We start from the raw sequence: 18,709 nt of genomic DNA on the forward strand, positions 1-18,709 counted from the left end.
GTTTTCATTAATTGAAAACCCTTAATCTATTTTATGATTATTTGTAAGATTCTTGTTTGCATAAAATAGATGGAGACCAGCCATTTCAATAATAGGTAACATAATTTATTCTCGGAGCGCGCTGCCACGTTACCACGAGCAACAGTTTATATACAATAACATGACGTCATTTCATTGCTTAACAGAATCCCCTCCTCTCGACCGGGACAAAGTAAGGTTAAAAGTTCATTCTAACTCACTAACACACTCACAGGTCACACAACATAACTGAATTAACTTTTGACCCCCCAACATTATCGATCACCACTTAGCTGACAGTTCTAATTAACAGCATAGGAATGCACTCACAGCCTTATCTAAAACACCCCAGAGCTCAGTTTCGTCGGTTCAACCATAGGTTAACTACCTTATCAGTTTACTTAATCCACAAACCCTTTCTTTCTTCCTAGTTGGAATGGTGTTCATTAACTTTAATCACGCCTTGTCTGTGTCACACAATCCCTTCTTATGAACTCATTGTCACGCCCTGGTCTTAGTATTTTGTGTTTTCTTTATTAATTTGGTCAGGCCAGGGTGTGACATGGGTTTATTATGTGATGTGTTTTGTCTTGGGGTTTTTGTAGGTATTGGGATTGTGGCTTAGTGGGGTTGTCTAGAAAAGTCTATGGTTGCCTGAAGTGGTTCTCAATCAGAGGCAGGTGTTAATCTTTGTCTCTGATTGGGAACCATATTTAGGCAGCCATATTCTATGAGTGTTTCGTGGGTAATTGTTCCTGTCTCTGTGTTAGTTTGCACCAGAATAGGCTGTTTAGGTTTTCACGGTACGTTTATTGTTTATGGTTATCTTTTTATTAAACATGAATCGAACTAACCACGCTGCATTTTGGTCCTCCTCTCCTTCGACGGAAGAAAACCGTAACACTCCTATTGTTAATCAGATATAATAAAACAGAGTATAAGTTTACTTAGTTACAGTTCCATTTAAAATGAGGATATTGTTTGTTCATAATTATTCTAACAACCACACACCATGTCATGTTTGAGAACACCTCAGGATGAATGTTTCAGTACATCTTAAATCTGCCCCAATACCCTCACAACCATGTGTTTCAATACTCCAGCCAAGTTAAGGTTTCGTCGTCTTTAAGGTGGTGACAGCTTAGTTGGCACTAGTTTTAGTGTCACAAAACACTTCATTTTAACAGTGTACTACCGTTTGGGTGGCAGGTAGCCTAGTGGTTAGAGCATTGGGCCAGTAACCGAAAGGTTGCTAGATCCCCGAGCTGACAAGGTAAACATCTGTCGTTCTGCCCCTGAACAAGGCAGTTAACTCACTGTTCCTAGGCTGTCATTGTAAATAAGAATCTGACTTGCCGAGTTAAATAAAAAAAACTGCCCCTACAAGATACTCCAGTCCTGGGGCACAGTGTATGTCTCCTTTGGGATGAACTCTGACCTCTATACGTCCAACAACAACCTCAATATAGCTCATATCTGGATGGGCCGGCCCCTAGGAGACCCCTTGGCCTTTATGGTGAAGCAGAGTAATAATGGTCACAATTTGTCTCCCTGCCCTCAGTGAGCCGTGATCAAAACATATGCACTGTAAATCTTGGCATGTTCTAAACCTAAGCCTGCCTATCTAACATTAATGCATACCATTTCTAACCTCTTGCTCTGAATCAGAAAGCATTTGACTTTTGTCATTAAAAGAAACAAACCAACAACAAGAAAATCGACAACAACGTCCAAAGTATAACCAATATATTTCTGAAGATAATGGTTTCTTTAAATGTAAAAACATTTTAAGTTTATTTGACAAGGATCACGTACAATTGCAACATACTTCTCACAGGAAATATGATGAATGAAACTCAAGTTGTCAGCCTTTTGTTTTCATCCTCTCATGACTGTGCCATGTTTGTGCTGCCAATGCAATAAAAAGCTTGATATTGAAATTTTGAACTGATAATTCAGTACGTTTATTACATCGGATGTTATGTGGTATTCAATGGAACCTATTTTTCTCTAAATATATCATCATTTAATACATTTTTACATAAGAACTGTTACTACTGTTGGAATAGCCTACCTTGTTTAAAGACATTCATAGCTAGAGTGTTGACTGTAACACGTCAACAAACTGGACCAGTTCAATGACAAACTGTTAAGATGATTTTTCATTGATATATTATATAAGAAAGTGATTAGTTGATTATGGAATATATTTGGTGGGAACTACTTATACAGTAAGAGGCATCAAGATGATTGTGTGTGTACTTCAGTTACAGTATTGTAAGTAACTACACAATCTAATCCAAATATTAAGCTACTACAATAGTACTGATATTTCATGGGGACAATAACGCAATAGACTATAATTATAGTCTCAGAGAACACCACAATTTTCAAATGTAATTGTTTCTCAACACTTTCCTGAATCACCTAAGTGTAAGTAAAATAAAAAGGTCAGACCAAATGCTTGATTTTACCAAACCCAATGAATGTTACAGAGGAATGAAATATGAATCCCATTCACCACTTACATACTGTAAGAACCCACACATTAAATGGCTGCTATTTATAGACAGAGCTGTGGATGTTTGAGGCTATATAGTGTTTGTTCAAATGTTCTTGGTTTACAAACGTTGGAGTAAAACAAGCTTATATTTTGGTTTCTGATGGGACACGACAGTTGAACTAAACCCATGAGGCATAAGTTACTGTATATTCTTCAAGAATCAATGGGTACATATGATGATTAATTTCAAAGGTGAAGTCCAAAAGTGGATATACCAACTGCTGATTACCACTTTAAAGCATTGGAAAACAGATTACTCAATGATCGTTGTCAGTGCCTACCAAGTAAACACATCAAGTTCAAAGACTGATGTATCTTTTGCGAATTGCTTTCAAGCAATGCAAAACAGAGTAAGTGACAAGTAGTTGTGGCACAGTGGTGTATAACAGATTATCATTCCAGCCCCCTTCAATTTAGAGAACATACTGCTCATGAAGCAGATGGCAAGGACCATGATTTGAGTATGAAAACGTGCATAAACAGATTCAGAAAAATTCATATTTGAAATCTGATATTAAATCTGACATTTATTCCTGCAGGTAATGTATTTTATTAGACTACGGCCCGACACCATTGTTCATTATATTACAATTCCTCTTTGAGGTAGAGGCTCTCACTTGATGCTAAAAGACTCTTTGAGGCTTTTTTCTGCCTGTTCCTTTGTGATCAATTTCCAGGCAGGTGGTGTTATTGCTGGGAGTGCGTCATACTTTTTGGCAAATTCATTGTTGAATTTTGCCATTACATATTTCCAGTAGTCTGAGGCCTCGATGCTGGGATCAGCCGGGATATTCCAGTTGGGAAAAATGTCTCTGTACTTTTTGTAAGGATGGTATTTTTGATTTGTCTCGTAGCATTGGAATTGTTGCTCACTGAACACAGAGGAGGAGCAGATATCAGTCACGAGTTTCCTTGAGTACACAAACCTGTACTGACCCAGACCCTGTGGTCTGTGTATTGAGGCACAGTGGTCTGTGTGGGCCTCTCCTCCTGCCTCGCATGGTGCCTTGCAGAATGGACATTGCTTCCCACAGCCAAATACTCTTTTGAAAAGAACATTCTGTGGTTTAATCCTCAATTGTTCCAGTTTCCTCTGTGCATCCACTCCCTCTTGGAACTTGGTCCTCAGGGATTGTTCCATTTCTTCAACAGATGTTTTGAGACAATGGGAAAACTGCTCTTGTTCAGCATTATTGAGAATCATGAAGGCACTCAGAGCATCCTTGGGAATGACCAGTGTATCTCCTAGCTCTGTGCAAATGTCCTGAATTAATTTCTCAAAGTTGCTGTTTTTCTTGGTTTGGGCCTTTGTAATGGCATCCATTATTTTCTTGACGATTGCTTTCAGATGTTTATCTTCCAACTGAAACATTTTTTGCCCCTTTGAAAAGCGCGCCCTGATTTGATCAAATATCCAATTCTTGACAAACTTTTCATACGAACAAATGTAGCTGTCATAGCTCTCAAAGTTAAATTCTGTAAGCAAATGTTTCAAGATTGAGTACTGGAAAAATGCACGAGTGCTGAATTGAAGGGCATTTTTTCCTGTCAGCATTTCATCAACGATATCTGGACCCAATGAATGGGCAACACTTTCTTCCACTGCAGGTCTGAGGCAGAGGCATGTGAATTCCTCTGCTTTTTTCTGACACTGGTCTCGTTCATTGAACAAGTCCTTGAAGTCAGAGCAGTACTTGTCTTTGTACAGATCAAGGCATCGGCGTGGGTCATTAACTTGTATGAAATGTTCATGCATTTGCTGAAATGCCCTGGCTGCAGCTCCACAGATATGTAGTTTTAGTAAGGCTTCAAATAGGACATCCGTCTCAAGATCTTTGCTGGCTTTTAATCTTTCCTCAATCATGTGTAGGATCTCCAGAATATAATTCTCATGGTAATCTGTTTCCCTTTCCACCTTCTCCAACACAAATTGTCTGCAAGTCTCTATGAGGTTGTCAGCCATCAACTGGGTTTTCTGTGTGTGTTGATCAAAGTGAAGCCATTGTTTTACTTTCCTTAGAAACCCATCAGAAGGCACTTTGAATGGCTCTTTTCCTAAATTTTCCAACTTTACTCTAGCTATCATTTCATTCACAGAACTTCCCTTTTGGTACATGTTTGAACGGAGCTGCCGAGAAATCTTTCCAAAAATGTTTTTCTTCTTCAATCCTGGGAAGGACAACTTCTGCACAGTTTCATTCCACATCTGATCAAAATCTCTCTCGAGTTCCTGATCTGACTTCTCAGATTTGCTCTTCCTGCATTTATCAATTAATCCCAGAACACTCTCTTCCAGTCTTGCTGTGTGGGTCTTCTTTATTGTGTCCAAATTGTTCATTCCCTGTCTGATCTCAGCAGCTGCTTCCAGTTGATTCAGCACAGAGTTCTCCATTTCTCGCCGAAGGCTTTTTGCACTGTTTGAGAAGACCTCTCGGTACCCCTCCACTAGATGCACATGGCCTTCTGTCTGTTCATAATACTTGGTCAAGTTGTCAAGAATGGTCTTCTCCCATTTGGAAAGCTCAAACAAAGCTTTGTTTTTCAATTTGCCAATCAAGTCTTTCATGTCTGATGCCTCAGATTTCACAGTGATTGTACCAAAGTTGGAGATCCTTGTTTCAGCATTTGTTACCCAAGTATACATGTGCTTTTTGAATGACCATTCCCATTTGTGGAACTCAGTGCACAACTTCATGTAGGCATCAGCCACCAGGCTGTTTCTGAAGCTAAAAATGAAGTTTTCATACTTCACAGCATTCCACAAGCTTTTTGTCCACTCCAGAAACTCTGTTATGTTGTTTCCAGAGGCCTCACATTTCTCCAAGACTTCAATCATGTTTTTTTTAAACTCGTAGACGGACTCGCTGTACCCGGCGTTGACAGGTGCCATTGGAGGGTTTCCATGCCAAAGTCCAGGGATGTACCAGTTACCAGTCTCTGGGTTGTACTCCATCACATCTGTGAAGATCTTGTTCTCTTCTTTGTTTTCCATGCTGGCTGCTGCCTGGGTCATCTCGTTCAATTGCTCCAAGAGCATTTTCCGGTCTCTCATGTTCTTGTCGTGTGCCGAGACATCTGCCACATTCTGGTGGACGAACTGACACTTGGGCTTCTTTCCCACCTCTTTCATCCGGAGAAAAGCATGGACAACAATTTGAAGGATGTCCTTCATCTCGGTTGAGTTCTCCATGGCAATATTGATTATTGTGACATCACTCAGCCCAACAACTAGAGTGGCTAGCTCGTTGTCGTGCTCAAAGCTGTCATCTAACTGTGCCAGCTCTGGCGACTTCAGCCCTTCTGTGTCGATGATCACTACAAAGTCGCAGTTCAGCTCTTTCTTGAAGTCTTCTTTGACTTTGATGAGAAGCATGAAGGCCCCTCTTGTGCATCTGCCGCTACTGACTGCGAACTGCACTCCAAACATTGTATTCAGTAGAGTGGACTTTCCTGTGCTCTGAACACCTAGAACAGTTACCACCCGGATCTTGTTCTTTGGCTGCACCAAGACATTGAGCTGATGCAGCACATCACTCACCCATCTCAGAGGTATGTTAGACGCGTCTCCGTCCACCAACTCCAGAGGAAACCCATCCAGAAGTAACTCAGCACATAGTCTGGGCAGGTGCTGCAGTTGTTGCCGTGACTCTTCAGTTTCGCTCAGTAAGACCGCAGATTCGTACAGTTGACCCATTTCCCGTAGGAAATGTTCAGTTCCTAAAGAACTGTTTGAAATCTGTCTATCAAGGTCTGCAATTTCATCTTGGTTTTCAGATGAGTTCTGAGACTTTTCTTTGTACAGCTCCCTAAGGCCTGAAAGGTTTTTACGAGACAGATTGTCCAGGTTCATTCGCATCCATTTCAAGAAGTAGGACCTTTCTAGCCCTGTGCTTGATATTGCATGTATGAAGCAGGTCATTGCCTCTGACATGTCATACCTCCTTTGCTGTTCCCTAAGTTGTCTTTTCTCTGCTTGCAGTTCACTTTTGTACGTCTCAATGTTCATCTCCCCAGCTTTCCGCAGTCTGCATTCCTCCTTCTCTAAACGTGCCAGCTCCTTCCAGATCTGCCCTTGCAAAGGAAGCTGACTTTCCTTATACTGTGGGGTGTCATTAATTTTTGACGTGATTGCATCAGCATTTTGCTTGGCAATCTGACATTCTTGGCAGTCCTCGTCAACCAAAATCCCAAGCTCATGTGCCACTTCAGCCATCTGCTCCAATGGCATTTTAGAATATGAACTCTTGATCACCTCACCAACTGTGTTTCTCAGGTTCTTCACAAAGTCTGCATCATTCATCTGTTTGGTTTTCAGGATGATGTTGCTTTTCTTCAAGTTCAACTCTGCTGCTGTTTTCTTCAAAGCATCAATGCTGAAGCTCTTGCTCTGTGGATTACCCACCAGAAACAGCTGTGCCTTGGTGTGTTGGCTGGTCAGTAGCTTGTACTTGTTGTCCAAGTTGTCGAAGAACACAAAGACTGCTGCAGAGGTCTGACAAAGAAAGGAGTACTGGGTCTCAAAGGAACTGATGTCCCCTCTCAGATTGGTTACAGCAACAGCTTCACCAAAAATGTCAATGTTTTTTTTCCCACTTGGGAGGTACCAGCTTATCTCAACCAATCCATTGGATATCCTCCTTGGACTATCACCACATTCCATATCATGGTGGACAAACGTATCGTGATACTGTTGGGGATTACTCAGAAGCTTGTTCAGAATCTGCGACTTGGACAGAGAGCACTCACCCAATCTGACAAAAGAGACCATGGGGAGGTCAGAGAGAACAATCCTGTCTTCAACAAATCCTCTTGGGTCTGCCAATGAATGAGGCCTAAACTTCTTGACAATGTCTCGCATTGCCCAAATCATCATCATGCACTGTTTTGTGTCACAATTGGGGAGAAGCAGGGGCACAGAAAACTGACACATTGACATTTTCAAGACCATCTCTTGCTGCAGAAAACTGTTAGAGCACAGAAAGAGAGCAGTAACAATGTCTAAGGGGTTTACAACATTACTAGAGTCCATGTTATCAACCAGACTCTCCAGATCTAGGTCTATGTTGCAAAATGAAGCATCACAACTTGCCTCGCCTCCTGATGAGATGCATTTCACACTCCTAGCTGTTACATTAACCATCATTAACCTCTTCAAGAAAGTCCATGGTAGGGCTGAGAGGGTCTGAGCGGGTTCATCTGTGACGGTCTTCTCATCGATCTGCAGCACGGTGCTCAGGGCGAGCTTCTCTATGTAGTGTTTCTCCAACCCCAGGTCCAACAGCAAGCTCTCCAGGTGGGTTTCTGTGGGGGAACGAGAAGGGTTTCAGATCTGAGCGCCTTTGTTGACAATCAATCCATTAGAAAGCATCCTGTCAAAGTAACACAGTGAAAATTCTTAATACACTCACTTGTGCATACATATGTCACAGCAGACTTGCTTTGTGTCCCGTTTTTCAGCACCGTAGCGACGTGGAAGGAGTATTTGACACCTGGACTCAGACTGGAGAACGTCAGGGTGTTGGATTCTGTTGTTATCTTCTGCACATCCTCTCCATTACAGGAACAGGTCACGAGACATGCCTCAGGAACACCAACACGTTTGTCCCAACTCAGAGACACTGATTCACTGCTGACATGATCTATCTTTATCTTTTCAGGTGGCACAGGTTCTGCAAAAAGGAAAAAGGACCCAATCCAATTATAACTGAAATAATGAAAACACAAGTTAAACATAATTCTCCCTGTAATGCAAGAGGCCATGTTTGAATCAAAGCACTTACTTGTATACACGGACATTGGGACCGATGCTCTCTGATTCCTATCGTCAGTGACCGATGAGATGCTGAAAGTGTACTCTGTCCCCGGGTACAAGCCTTCCACGTCAGTGCTGTTGGATCCTTGGATGGACAGGATCTCTCTCTGGGTGTAGCAGGAGTAGGTCAATTTGTACCTCCATGCCGGGTCAAAAGGAAGCCAGCTCAGAGAAACAGAGTCACTGCCAACATAGTCAACTGTTATTTCTCCGGGGGAGGACAGCTCTGTGAAAGAGAGTAAAAAGTTCAGTTATAAATAATGTTCATCTCTGGGAAAGAGTTGTAGCAGCTAAGGATGGGCACAGTTATTCGAATATCCAAATGGAGTTTAGTATTCGATTACTTGTGTGAATGTTCATTTTAGGAGAAAATGAATATTAGGCCTATTGTAACAATGAAAAGCTTGTGTTATTAAATGATATTATCATTGTGACATTGTTACACACAGGGATATACCATGACATTTGAAATTCTTAATTGAATAAAACAAGTTTTTATGATGATGGTATGAAAAGGTTATAAATTAATACTTTTTCTGTATACTGTATTATCGCTACTGTTGTTATGCTAGCAGTGAAAAACAGATACAACCGCTGACGGTTATTAACAAATACAACTGATGTAGTGGTAAATCAAATTGGTGGGTAACTGCTTATGGTTGTTCACAGTGAATAAAATAATGCTCCCTATATTTTATGCACTTTTCCATGATATGCGAGTAAACTCTTGAACATAATACTAATCATTTACGTGTGTTTTCCTCCCACTACACCACTGCTTACAACATAATATCACTACAACTCCCTAATATGCATACAGAAGCAGTGTTTTCATGTGAATGGAAAGAAACTGATATTCATTTTATGAAATGATAAAAAATACTCTAAGCTTGACAATAATTCAGAGATACAGTATTTTGTAAATTATATACATTTCTCTAATATTACTGAAGCACCTTCTACAGCAGCCTCCATCTGTTGAGCTGGCTCTACCTCCAGACCGTCAACTTGTACTCTCTGACATGTGTCCTCATCTTCCCCAAGTTTTAAGTCAAGGAATTGATCACTTGCATCATGAAAGTCCTTCAAATGAATAGAAAAACGTTCACAGCTAGAATGAAAGGTTTTACACGTTCAAATTTCTGTCAATGTAATGATAAAAAAATGTCCCCACATTGCAAATTGCAAAGCAAATTACTTGATAAAAGAGGGCACATTTTAAGGACAACTACAGAAATTATTCACACCCCATGATTTTTTCCACATTTTTTTGTGATACAAATTGAGATTGTAATGTATTTAATTGTCATTTTCTGTCAATGATTTACACAACATACTCTGTAATGTCAAAGTGGAAGAAACATTTTAACATTTGTAAAACATACAACATATTAAAAATAATAAGAATATATACAGTGCATTTGGAAAGTATTCAGACCCCTTTACTTTTTCCAAATTTTTGTATATTTGTATTCTTCTTTTCAAATCATCAGTCATTATTGTGGAGTCACTACAATGTGTTTGATCCATCCTCAGTATTCTCCCATCACAGCCATTGAACTCTGTACTGTAACTGTTTTAAAATCACCAATGGTCTCATGGTAACGTCCTTGAGCAATTTCATTCCTGTCCCACAGCTCAATTCAGAAGGACGACTGTATCTTTGGCATGTGCCCGTGGTTTAATTCATAATCTTACAGCATATTAACTTGAACATGCTTAAAGAGATATTCAATCCCTGATTTGTTATTGCTACCCATCCACCAATCACTGCCCTTCTTTATGAGGCTTTTGAAACAGCTCTCTGGTCTTTGTAGTTGAATCTGTGCTTGAAATTCAGTACTTGACTGGGGGACCGTACAGCTGTTGCATGTATGGGGGACAGATGAAGGGTTAGTCGTTCCAAAATGATGTCCACCCCTATTATTTCACACAAAGTCCATGCAACTTATTATGTTATTTGTTAAGCCAAATTTACTCTTGAACTTATTGAGGCTAAGGAATAACTAAACAACGACTACATTTTGGTTATCACATTTTCGTTAATATTTTTTTAATGTGATATGTTCTTCCACTTTGACATGACAGAGTATTTTGAGTAGACAAAAACATACAATTAAATCCATGTAAATTCCACTTTGTAACACAATAAAATGTGAAGAAATCGAAGGGGTATGAATGCTTATGCAAGGCACTGTATGTACAGTACCAGTCAAAGGTTTGGACACACCTACTCATTCAAGGATTTTTCTTTATTTTTACTATTTTCTACATTGTAGAATAATAGTGAAGACATCAAAACTATGAAATAACACATGGAATCATGTAGTAACCAAGAAAGTGTTAAACAAATCAAAATATAGCCACCCTTTATATACCAACCCTTTGCCTTGACGACAGCTTTGCACACTCTTGGCATTCTCTCAACCAGCTTCACCTAGAATGCTTTTGCAACAGTCTTGAAGGAGTTCCCACATATGCTGAGCACTTGTTGGCTGCTTTTCCTTCAATCTGCGGTCCAACTCATCTAAACACCACCTCAATTGGTTTGAGGTCAGGTGATTGTGGAGGCCAGGTCATCTGATGCAGCACTCCATAACTCTTATTCTTGGTCAAATAGTCATTACACAGCCTGGAGGTGTGTTGGGTCATTGTCCTGTTGAAAAACAAATTATAGCCTCACTAAGCGCAAACCAGATGGAATGGTGTATCGCTGCAGAATGCTGTGATAGCCATGCTGGTTAAGTGTGCCTTGAATTCTTAATAAATCACAGACATTGTCACCAGCAAAGCACCCCCACACCATCACTCCTCCACGCTTCACGTTGGGAACCACACATGCGGAGATCATCTGTTCACCTACACTGCGTCTCACAAAGACATGGTGGTTAGAACCAACAATCTCAAATTTGGACTCATCAAATAAAAGGACTGATCCACCTTTCTAATGTCCATTGCTGGTGTTTCTTGGCCCAGGCAAGTCTCTTCTTTATTATTGGTGTCCATTAAAAGTGGTTTCTTTGCAGCAATTCGTTTATGAAGGCCTGATTTCACGCAGTCTCCTCTGAACAGTTGATGTTATGATGTCTGTTACTTGAACTCTGTGTCTGTGAAGCATTTATTTGGGCTGCAATCTGAGGTGCAGTGAACTTATCCTCTGCAGCAGAGGTGACTCTGGGTGTTCCTTTCCTGTGGTGGTCCTCAAGAGAGGCAGTTTCATCATAGCGCTTGATGGTGTTTGCGACTGCACTTGAAGAAACGTTAAAAGTTCTTGAAATGTTCCACATTGACTCACCTTCACGTCTTAAAGAAATGATGGACTGTTGTTTCTCTTTGCTTATTTGAGCTGTTCTTGCTATAATATGTACATGGTCTTTTACCAAATAGGGCTATGTTCTGTATACCAACCCTACATTGTCACAACACAACTGATTGGTTCAATTGCATTAAGGAAATACATTTTCAAGGCACACCTGTTCATTGAAATGCATTCCAGTTGACTACCTCAAGAAGCTGGTTGAGAGAATGCCAAGAGTGTGCAAAGCTGTCATCAAGGCAAAGGGTGGCTACTTTGAATAATTTCAAAAAGAAGGTATATTTTGATTTGTTTAACACTTTCCATATGTGTTATTTCATAGATGTAGAAAATAGTAAAAAGAAAGAAAAACCCTGGAATGAGTAGGTGTGTCCAAACTTCTGACTGGTACTGTATATTGAACTGACAAGGTTTTTGATTCTGTATGATAAGTTATACAATACATATCTATCTTAAAACCTTTTGGTGAAAGAGGAACAGAAAACCCTACCTCTTCATCTGAAGAACTGTCCATTGGCAAGGTGTCTTCAGCCGCCCCACTCCTACCCAGGTCATAGGTCACATCTTTCAGACTGCCTGGCTCTGCAATACATTTGGGATAATAGATGAGCTCATGTTGCAGCACATCAAAAACATATAACATTATAAGATGCTTTATTTTCCATTATAAACTGGGTGGTTTGAGCCCTGAATGGCTGACAGCTGTGGTATATCAGACCATATACCACAGGGACGAGAAAACATGTATTTTTACTGCTCTAATTACGTTGGTAACCAGTTTATAATAGCAATAAGGCACCTCAGGGGTTTGTGGTATATTGCCAATATACCAAGGCTAAGGGCTGTATCCAGGTACTCTACGTTGCGTCGTGCATAAGAACAGCCCTTAGCCGTGGTATACTGGCCATGTACCACACCCCCTTGGCCCTTATTACATAATTATATAGAGTGGGGAGAACAAGTATTTGATACACTGCCAATTTTGCAGGTTTTCCTACTTACAAAGCATGTAGAGGTCTGTAATTTTTTATCATAGGTACACTTCAACTGTGAGAGGCGGAATCTAAAACAAAAATCCAGAAAATCACATTGTATGAGTTTTAAGTAATTAATTTGCATTTTATTGCATGACATAAGTATTTGACACATGAGAAAAGCAGAACTTAATATTTGGAACAGAAATCTTTGCAATTAGAGATCATTCGTTTCCTGTAGTTCTTGACCAGGTTTGCACACACTGAAGCAGGGATTTTGGCCCACTCCTCCATACAGATCTTCTCCAGATCCTTCAGGTTTCGGGGTTGTCGCTGGGCAATACGGACTTTCAGCTCCCTCCAAAGATTTTCTATTGGGTTCAGGTCTGGAGACTGGCTAGGCCACTCCAGGACATTGAGATGCTTCTTACGGAGCCACTCCTTAGTTGCCCTGGCTGTGTGTTTCGGGTCGTTGTCATGCTGGAAGACCCAGCCACGACCCATCTTCAATGCTCTTACTGAGGGAAGGAGGTTGTTGGCCAAGATCTCGTGATACATGGCCCCATCCATCCTCCCCTCAATACGGTGCAGTTGTCCTGTCCCCTTTGCAGAAAAGCATACCCAAAGAATTATGTTTCCACCTCCATGCTTCACGGTTGGGATGGTGTTCTTGGGGTTGTATTCATCCTTCTTCTTCCTCCAAACACGGGGAGTGGAGTTTAGACCAAAAAGCTCTATTTTTGTCTCATCAGACCACATTACCGTCTCCCATTCCTCCTCTGGATCATCCAGATGGTTATGGCAAACTTCAGATGGGCCTGGACATGCGCTGGCTTGAGCAGGGGGACCTTGCGTGCGCTGCAAGATTTTAATCCATGACGGCGTAGTGTGTTACTAATGGTTTTCTTTGAGACTGTGGTCCCAGCTCTCTTCAGGTCATTGACCAGGTCCTGCCGTGTAGTTCTGGGCTGATCCCTCACCTTCCTCATGGTCATTGATGCCCCACGAGGTGAGATCTTGCATGGAGCCCCAGACCGAGAGTGATTGACCGTCATCTTGAACTTCTTCAATTTTCTAATAATTGCGCCAACATTTGTTGCCTTCTCACCAAGCTGCTTGCCTATTGTCCTGTAGCCCATCCCAGCCTTGTGCAGGTCTACAATTGTATCCCTGATGTCCTTACACAGCTCTCTGGTCTTGGCAATTGTGGAGAGGGTGGAGTCTGTTTGATTGAGTGTGTGGACAGGTGTCTTTTATACAGGTAATGAGTTCAAACAGGTGCAGTTAATTCAGGTAATGAGTGGAGAACAGGAGGGATTCTTAAAGAAAAACTAACAGGTCTGTGAGAGATGGAATTCTTACTGGTTGGTAGGTGATCAAATACTTATGTCTTGCAATAAAATGCTAATGAATTACTTAAAAATCATACAATGTGATTTTCTGGATTTTTCTGGATTTTTTTGATTTTTGTCTCTCACAGTTGAAGTGTACCTATGATGAAAATTACAGACCTCTACATGCTTTGTAAGTAGGAAAATCTGCAAAATCGGCAGTGTATCAAATACTTGTTCTCCCCACTGTAACACCAGTGACAAAAAGCACTAAACTGACCGTCCTCATTCTGACAACTGTTCATGATATAGCCCTCCCACTCCCTCATCCTCATGCACAGCATACACACACACACTATAAAATACACTCACACACATACACATGGATTTTGTTTTGCAGATACACTAACGTTCAAAAGTTTGGGGTCACTTAGAAATGTCCCTGTTTTTGAAAGAAAATACAAGTTTTTGTCCATTAAAATAACATCAAATTGATCAGAAATAAAGTGTAGACATTGTTAATCGTAGCTGGCAGATAGCAACCATTACTTCTGTGTTTCAATGGCACAGTTTTTTTTTATTTGACCTTTATTTAACTAGGCAAGTCAGTTAAGAACAAATTCTTAACTTCAATGATGGCCTAGGAACAGTCAGTTAACTGCCTTGTTCAGTGGCAGAACGACAGGTGGACCTTGTCAGGTCAGGGATTCAAGTTTGCAACCTTCTGGTTACTAGTCCAATGCTCTAACCACTAGGCTACCTGCCGCCCTGTGTTAGCTACTCCAAGTTTATCATTTTAAAAGGCTAAGTGATCAATAGAAAACCCTTTTGCAATTATGTTAGCGCAGCTGAAAACTGTTCTGAATAAAGAAGAAATAAAACTGGTATTCTTTAGACTAGTTGAGTATCTAGAGCATCAGCATTTGTGGATTCGATTACAGGCTCAAAATAGCCAGAAACAAAGTACTTTCTTCTGAATGAGTGGGAGGCCCCGGTGCACAACTGAGCAAGAGGATAAGTACATTAGAGTGTCAAGTTTGAGAAACAGAAGCCTCACAAGTCCTCAACTGGCAGCTTCATTAAATAGTACCCGCTTATTCACTGTTGACCTTGAGACTGGTGTTTTGCGGGTATTACTTAATGAAGCTTCCAGTTGAGGACTTGTGAGGAGTCTGTTTCTCAAACCCTAATGTACTTGTCCTCTTGCTCAGTTGTGCACCAGGGCCTCCCACTACTCACTCCTCTTTCTATTCTGGTTAGGGACAGTTTGCGCTGTTCTGTAAAGGGAGTAGTACACAGCGTTGTACAAGATCTTCAGTTTCTTGGCAATTTTTTCATGGAATAGCCTTAATTTCTCAGAACAATAGACTGATAAGTTTCAGAAGAAAGTACTTTGTTTCTGGCCATTCTGAGCCTGTAATCGAACCTACAAATGCTGTTGCTCCAGATACTCAACTAGTCTGAAGAAGGCCAGTTTTATTGCTTCTTTAATTAAAACAACAGTTTCAGCTGTGCTAACATAATTGCAAAAGGGTTTTCTAAAGATCAATTATCCTTTTAAATGTTTTACCTTTATTTAACTAGACAAGTCAGTTAAGAACAAATTCTTATTTTCAATGACAGCCTAGGAACAGTGAATTAACTACCTGTTCAGGGGCAGAACGACAGATCTCTCACCACTAGCTTACCCTGCCACCCCCCAAAATGATGAACTTGTATATCTAACACAACGTGCCATTGGAACACAGGAGTGATGGTTGCTGATAATGGGCCTCTGTACGCCTATGTAGATATTCCATTAAAAATCAGCCATTTCCAGCTACAATAGTCATTTACAACATTAACAATGTCTACACTGTATTTCTGATCAATTTTATGTTATTTTAAAGGACAAAAAATGTGCTTTCCTTTTAAAAACAAGTGACACCAAACTTTTGAACAATAGTGTATGTGGTAGTAGAGTAGTGGCTGAGTTCACACACTTAATGTAATGTAATGTTTTTTAATTGTATATAGCTGCCTTAATTTTGCTGGACCCCAGGAGTAGCTGCTGCCTTGGAAGGTACTAATGGACATCCATAATAAATACATACTGTATACAGACAATGGGCCAATAGTTTATCGGAATAGGGTTAAATGTATGTAATATGATATTCTAGCAGACTATTTTATCTAAAGAGACGCAGTCGTGCGTGTATACATATGGGTGTTCCCAGGAATTAAACCCACTATCCTTTTGCAATCGTCATAGCCTACCAACTGAGCTGGAGGACCACTATTGACACTGATACAGGATAAGATTGAATTGAAGAAATAGGCCTCCAGCCGACAGGACTCATCACTCGTCTCGAAAAGGCCGACGCTACTTACCTATCTCTTCTTCGACGATTGCGTTGCATCTCAAGCAAAACTGCTGTCCCTCCTCACAAAGGGTGTTACATCGAGGACACTTCATTATCTGAAAATGTCTGGAACACAACTCAATAGAAATATGTGCCTAACAGTAAAGTGAAATGTTGTACTAATTTAGACACCCCATAGAATGAATAAAACTGTTTATCAATGCCGCATCATAAGATCATAAGAATGTTGGGAAAAAAGGACATCTATTAGGCTACCCTTTCAAACATTTGCATTCGTAAAAAGTATTGGCTTTCAGCAACCTTGGTTTATAATCAGCTAATGTGATATTAGATTTACAATTTCGTTGGCTTACAGGTTGTATTATCTTTCACTTCGTTAGGATAAAAACATAAGTGGCCCTGTGATTTAAGCTATTAGACAGTTTGATAAGCAACACTTTACGAGACACGACTCACCTGCATATCACAACGCAGCTCAATGACAACGCATGATCAAACGTTCCAGCTACAGCACTAAATGCCATTGGGATGAACCATGTGTAAGTATGAAACTGTCTACTGTGCCAGACTGACAACATTCATGCCATCACATTTATAAAATGTTCAGTAGTTCACTGTATTCACATATAACTTTAGCCTACACTTTATTAGAATGTAGTTAACGTTAAAAAAAAAATATATATATAGCCTGATTTTGTTATCATTTGGTTCAGTCCGTCTATACTTTTATTTCAGTTTCATTTCACTCAAATGGTAAGGGGATAGAATAGAATAGACTAGGTTGAGTTTCGTTTTGACAAGGCAGACTGCAGAACGTTTTCAAAGGCACTTAATGAAGAATGGTCTTGAACATTAATGAACATTTAGCAGACTAATTGGTGTACTGGTTCAAATGTGTGTGGCTTGAATCCGAGCCATTGAACACTTTCCCTTCAAAGTCTGCTTGGTCCCAAAAAATTAAATGGCAAATGTTCTCTAAGTAGCCAACAAACTTTTAAAACTAGGGCTCAAAAGTAGTGCACTATAGAAGAAATAGGGTGTCAGACGCAGCCATGTTTAATTGTATTGTTTTACTGTAAAGTGTAGAATTACCTCCAGGGAGAGTGCAGTGTCCAGCCCGTTGTAGCTGGGTCTGTGTCACATGTATCATGGCAGCCCAGACAGGTCTTGTAGACTAATGTAAACGTTTACTATCAAATCAAATAGATTTTATTTGTCAGATGCGCTGAATACAACAGGTGTAGGTAGACCTTACCTTGAAATGCTTACCAACAATGCGCTTCTAGAAATAGAGTTAAAGAAATATTTACCAAATAAGCTAAATAAAAAAAATGCAATAAAGTAACACAATAAAATTACATAACAATAACGAGGCTATATACAGGGGGTATTGGTACCTAGTACAGGTTAGTCGAGGTAATTTGTACATGTAGGTAGGGGTAAAGTGAGCATGCATAGATATTAAACAGTGAGTAGCAGCAGTGTAAAAACAAAGGGGGTGGGGGGTCAATGTAAACAGTCCGGGTGGCCATTTTATTAATTGTCTAGCAGCCTTATAGCTTGGGGGTAGAAGCTGCTAAGGAGCCTTTTGGACCTAGACTTGGCACTCCGGTACCGCTTGCCATGCGATAGCAGAGAGAACAGTCTATAACTTGGGTGACTGGAGTTTTTGACATTTTTTTTTTGCCTTCCTCTGACACCACCTAGTATATAGGTCCTGGATGGCTGGAAGCTTGGCCCCAGTGATGTATTGGGCTGTACACACTACCCTCTGAAGCGCCTTACAGTCGGATGCCGAGCAGTTGCCTTGCCAAGCGGTGGTGCAACCTGTCGGGATGCTCTCGATGGTGCAGTTGTAGAACTGGTTACCTTAGGTTACTTAAGGCAGAAACTAAAGGAGGGTGGTTTGTTCTTTACATTTATTTGATTTTTATTTCACCTTTATTTAACCAGGTGGGCTAGTTGAGAACAAGTTCTCATTTACAACTGAGACCTGGCCAAGATAAAGAAAAGCAGTGTGACACAGACAGCAACACAGAGTTACACATGGAATAAACAATAAACAAGCCAATAACACAATAATAAGTCAATAACACAGTAGAAAAAAAATAAAGTCTACATACAGTGTGGGCAAAAGGCATGAGGAGGTAGGCAACAAATAGGCCATAGGAGCGAAAAATTACAATTTAGCAGATTAACACTGGTGTGATAAATGAGCAGATGATGATGTGTAAGTAGAGATACTGGTGTGCAAAAGAGCAGGAAAGTAAATAAAAACAGTATGGGGATGAGGTAGGTAGATTGAGTGGGCTATTTACAGGTGGACTATGTA

At 40.4% G+C, this 18,709-nt stretch overlaps 1 protein-coding gene across 1 annotated transcript; it reads right to left on the reverse strand.

Moving 5' to 3' along the window:
* Positions 1–1,777: 1,777 nt before the first annotated feature.
* On the reverse strand, positions 1,778–16,867 carry LOC110531659 (interferon-induced very large GTPase 1). Its single transcript, XM_021614978.2, has 7 exons — positions 16,834–16,867; positions 16,385–16,482; positions 12,200–12,291; positions 9,350–9,476; positions 8,362–8,619; positions 7,990–8,250; positions 1,778–7,882 (listed from the first exon to the last, which is right to left on the reverse strand). Exons 2-7 carry the CDS (start codon positions 16,467–16,469, stop codon positions 3,195–3,197), a joined length of 5,511 nt encoding a protein of 1,836 aa, XP_021470653.2. The 5' UTR covers positions 16,470–16,482; positions 16,834–16,867; the 3' UTR covers positions 1,778–3,194.
* Between the last annotated feature and the right edge of the window lie 1,842 nt (positions 16,868–18,709).

This window comes from Oncorhynchus mykiss, chromosome 9 (assembly GCF_013265735.2).
Source record: "Oncorhynchus mykiss isolate Arlee chromosome 9, USDA_OmykA_1.1, whole genome shotgun sequence".
NCBI classification, from domain to species: domain Eukaryota; kingdom Metazoa; phylum Chordata; class Actinopteri; order Salmoniformes; family Salmonidae; genus Oncorhynchus; species Oncorhynchus mykiss.

Coding starts and splice junctions, on each gene's coding strand:
- LOC110531659 (XM_021614978.2), bottom strand. CDS start 16,469: ATGAAGTGTCCTCGATGTAACACCCTTTGTGAGGAGGGACAGCAGTTT. Junction 12,292..16,384: donor AATCGTCGAAGAAGAGATAG/GTAAGTAGCGTC, acceptor AATGTATTGCAG/AGCCAGGCAGTCTGAAAGAT. Junction 7,883..7,989: donor TGTGACATATGTATGCACAA/GTGAGTGTATTA, acceptor GTTCCCCCACAG/AAACCCACCTGGAGAGCTTG.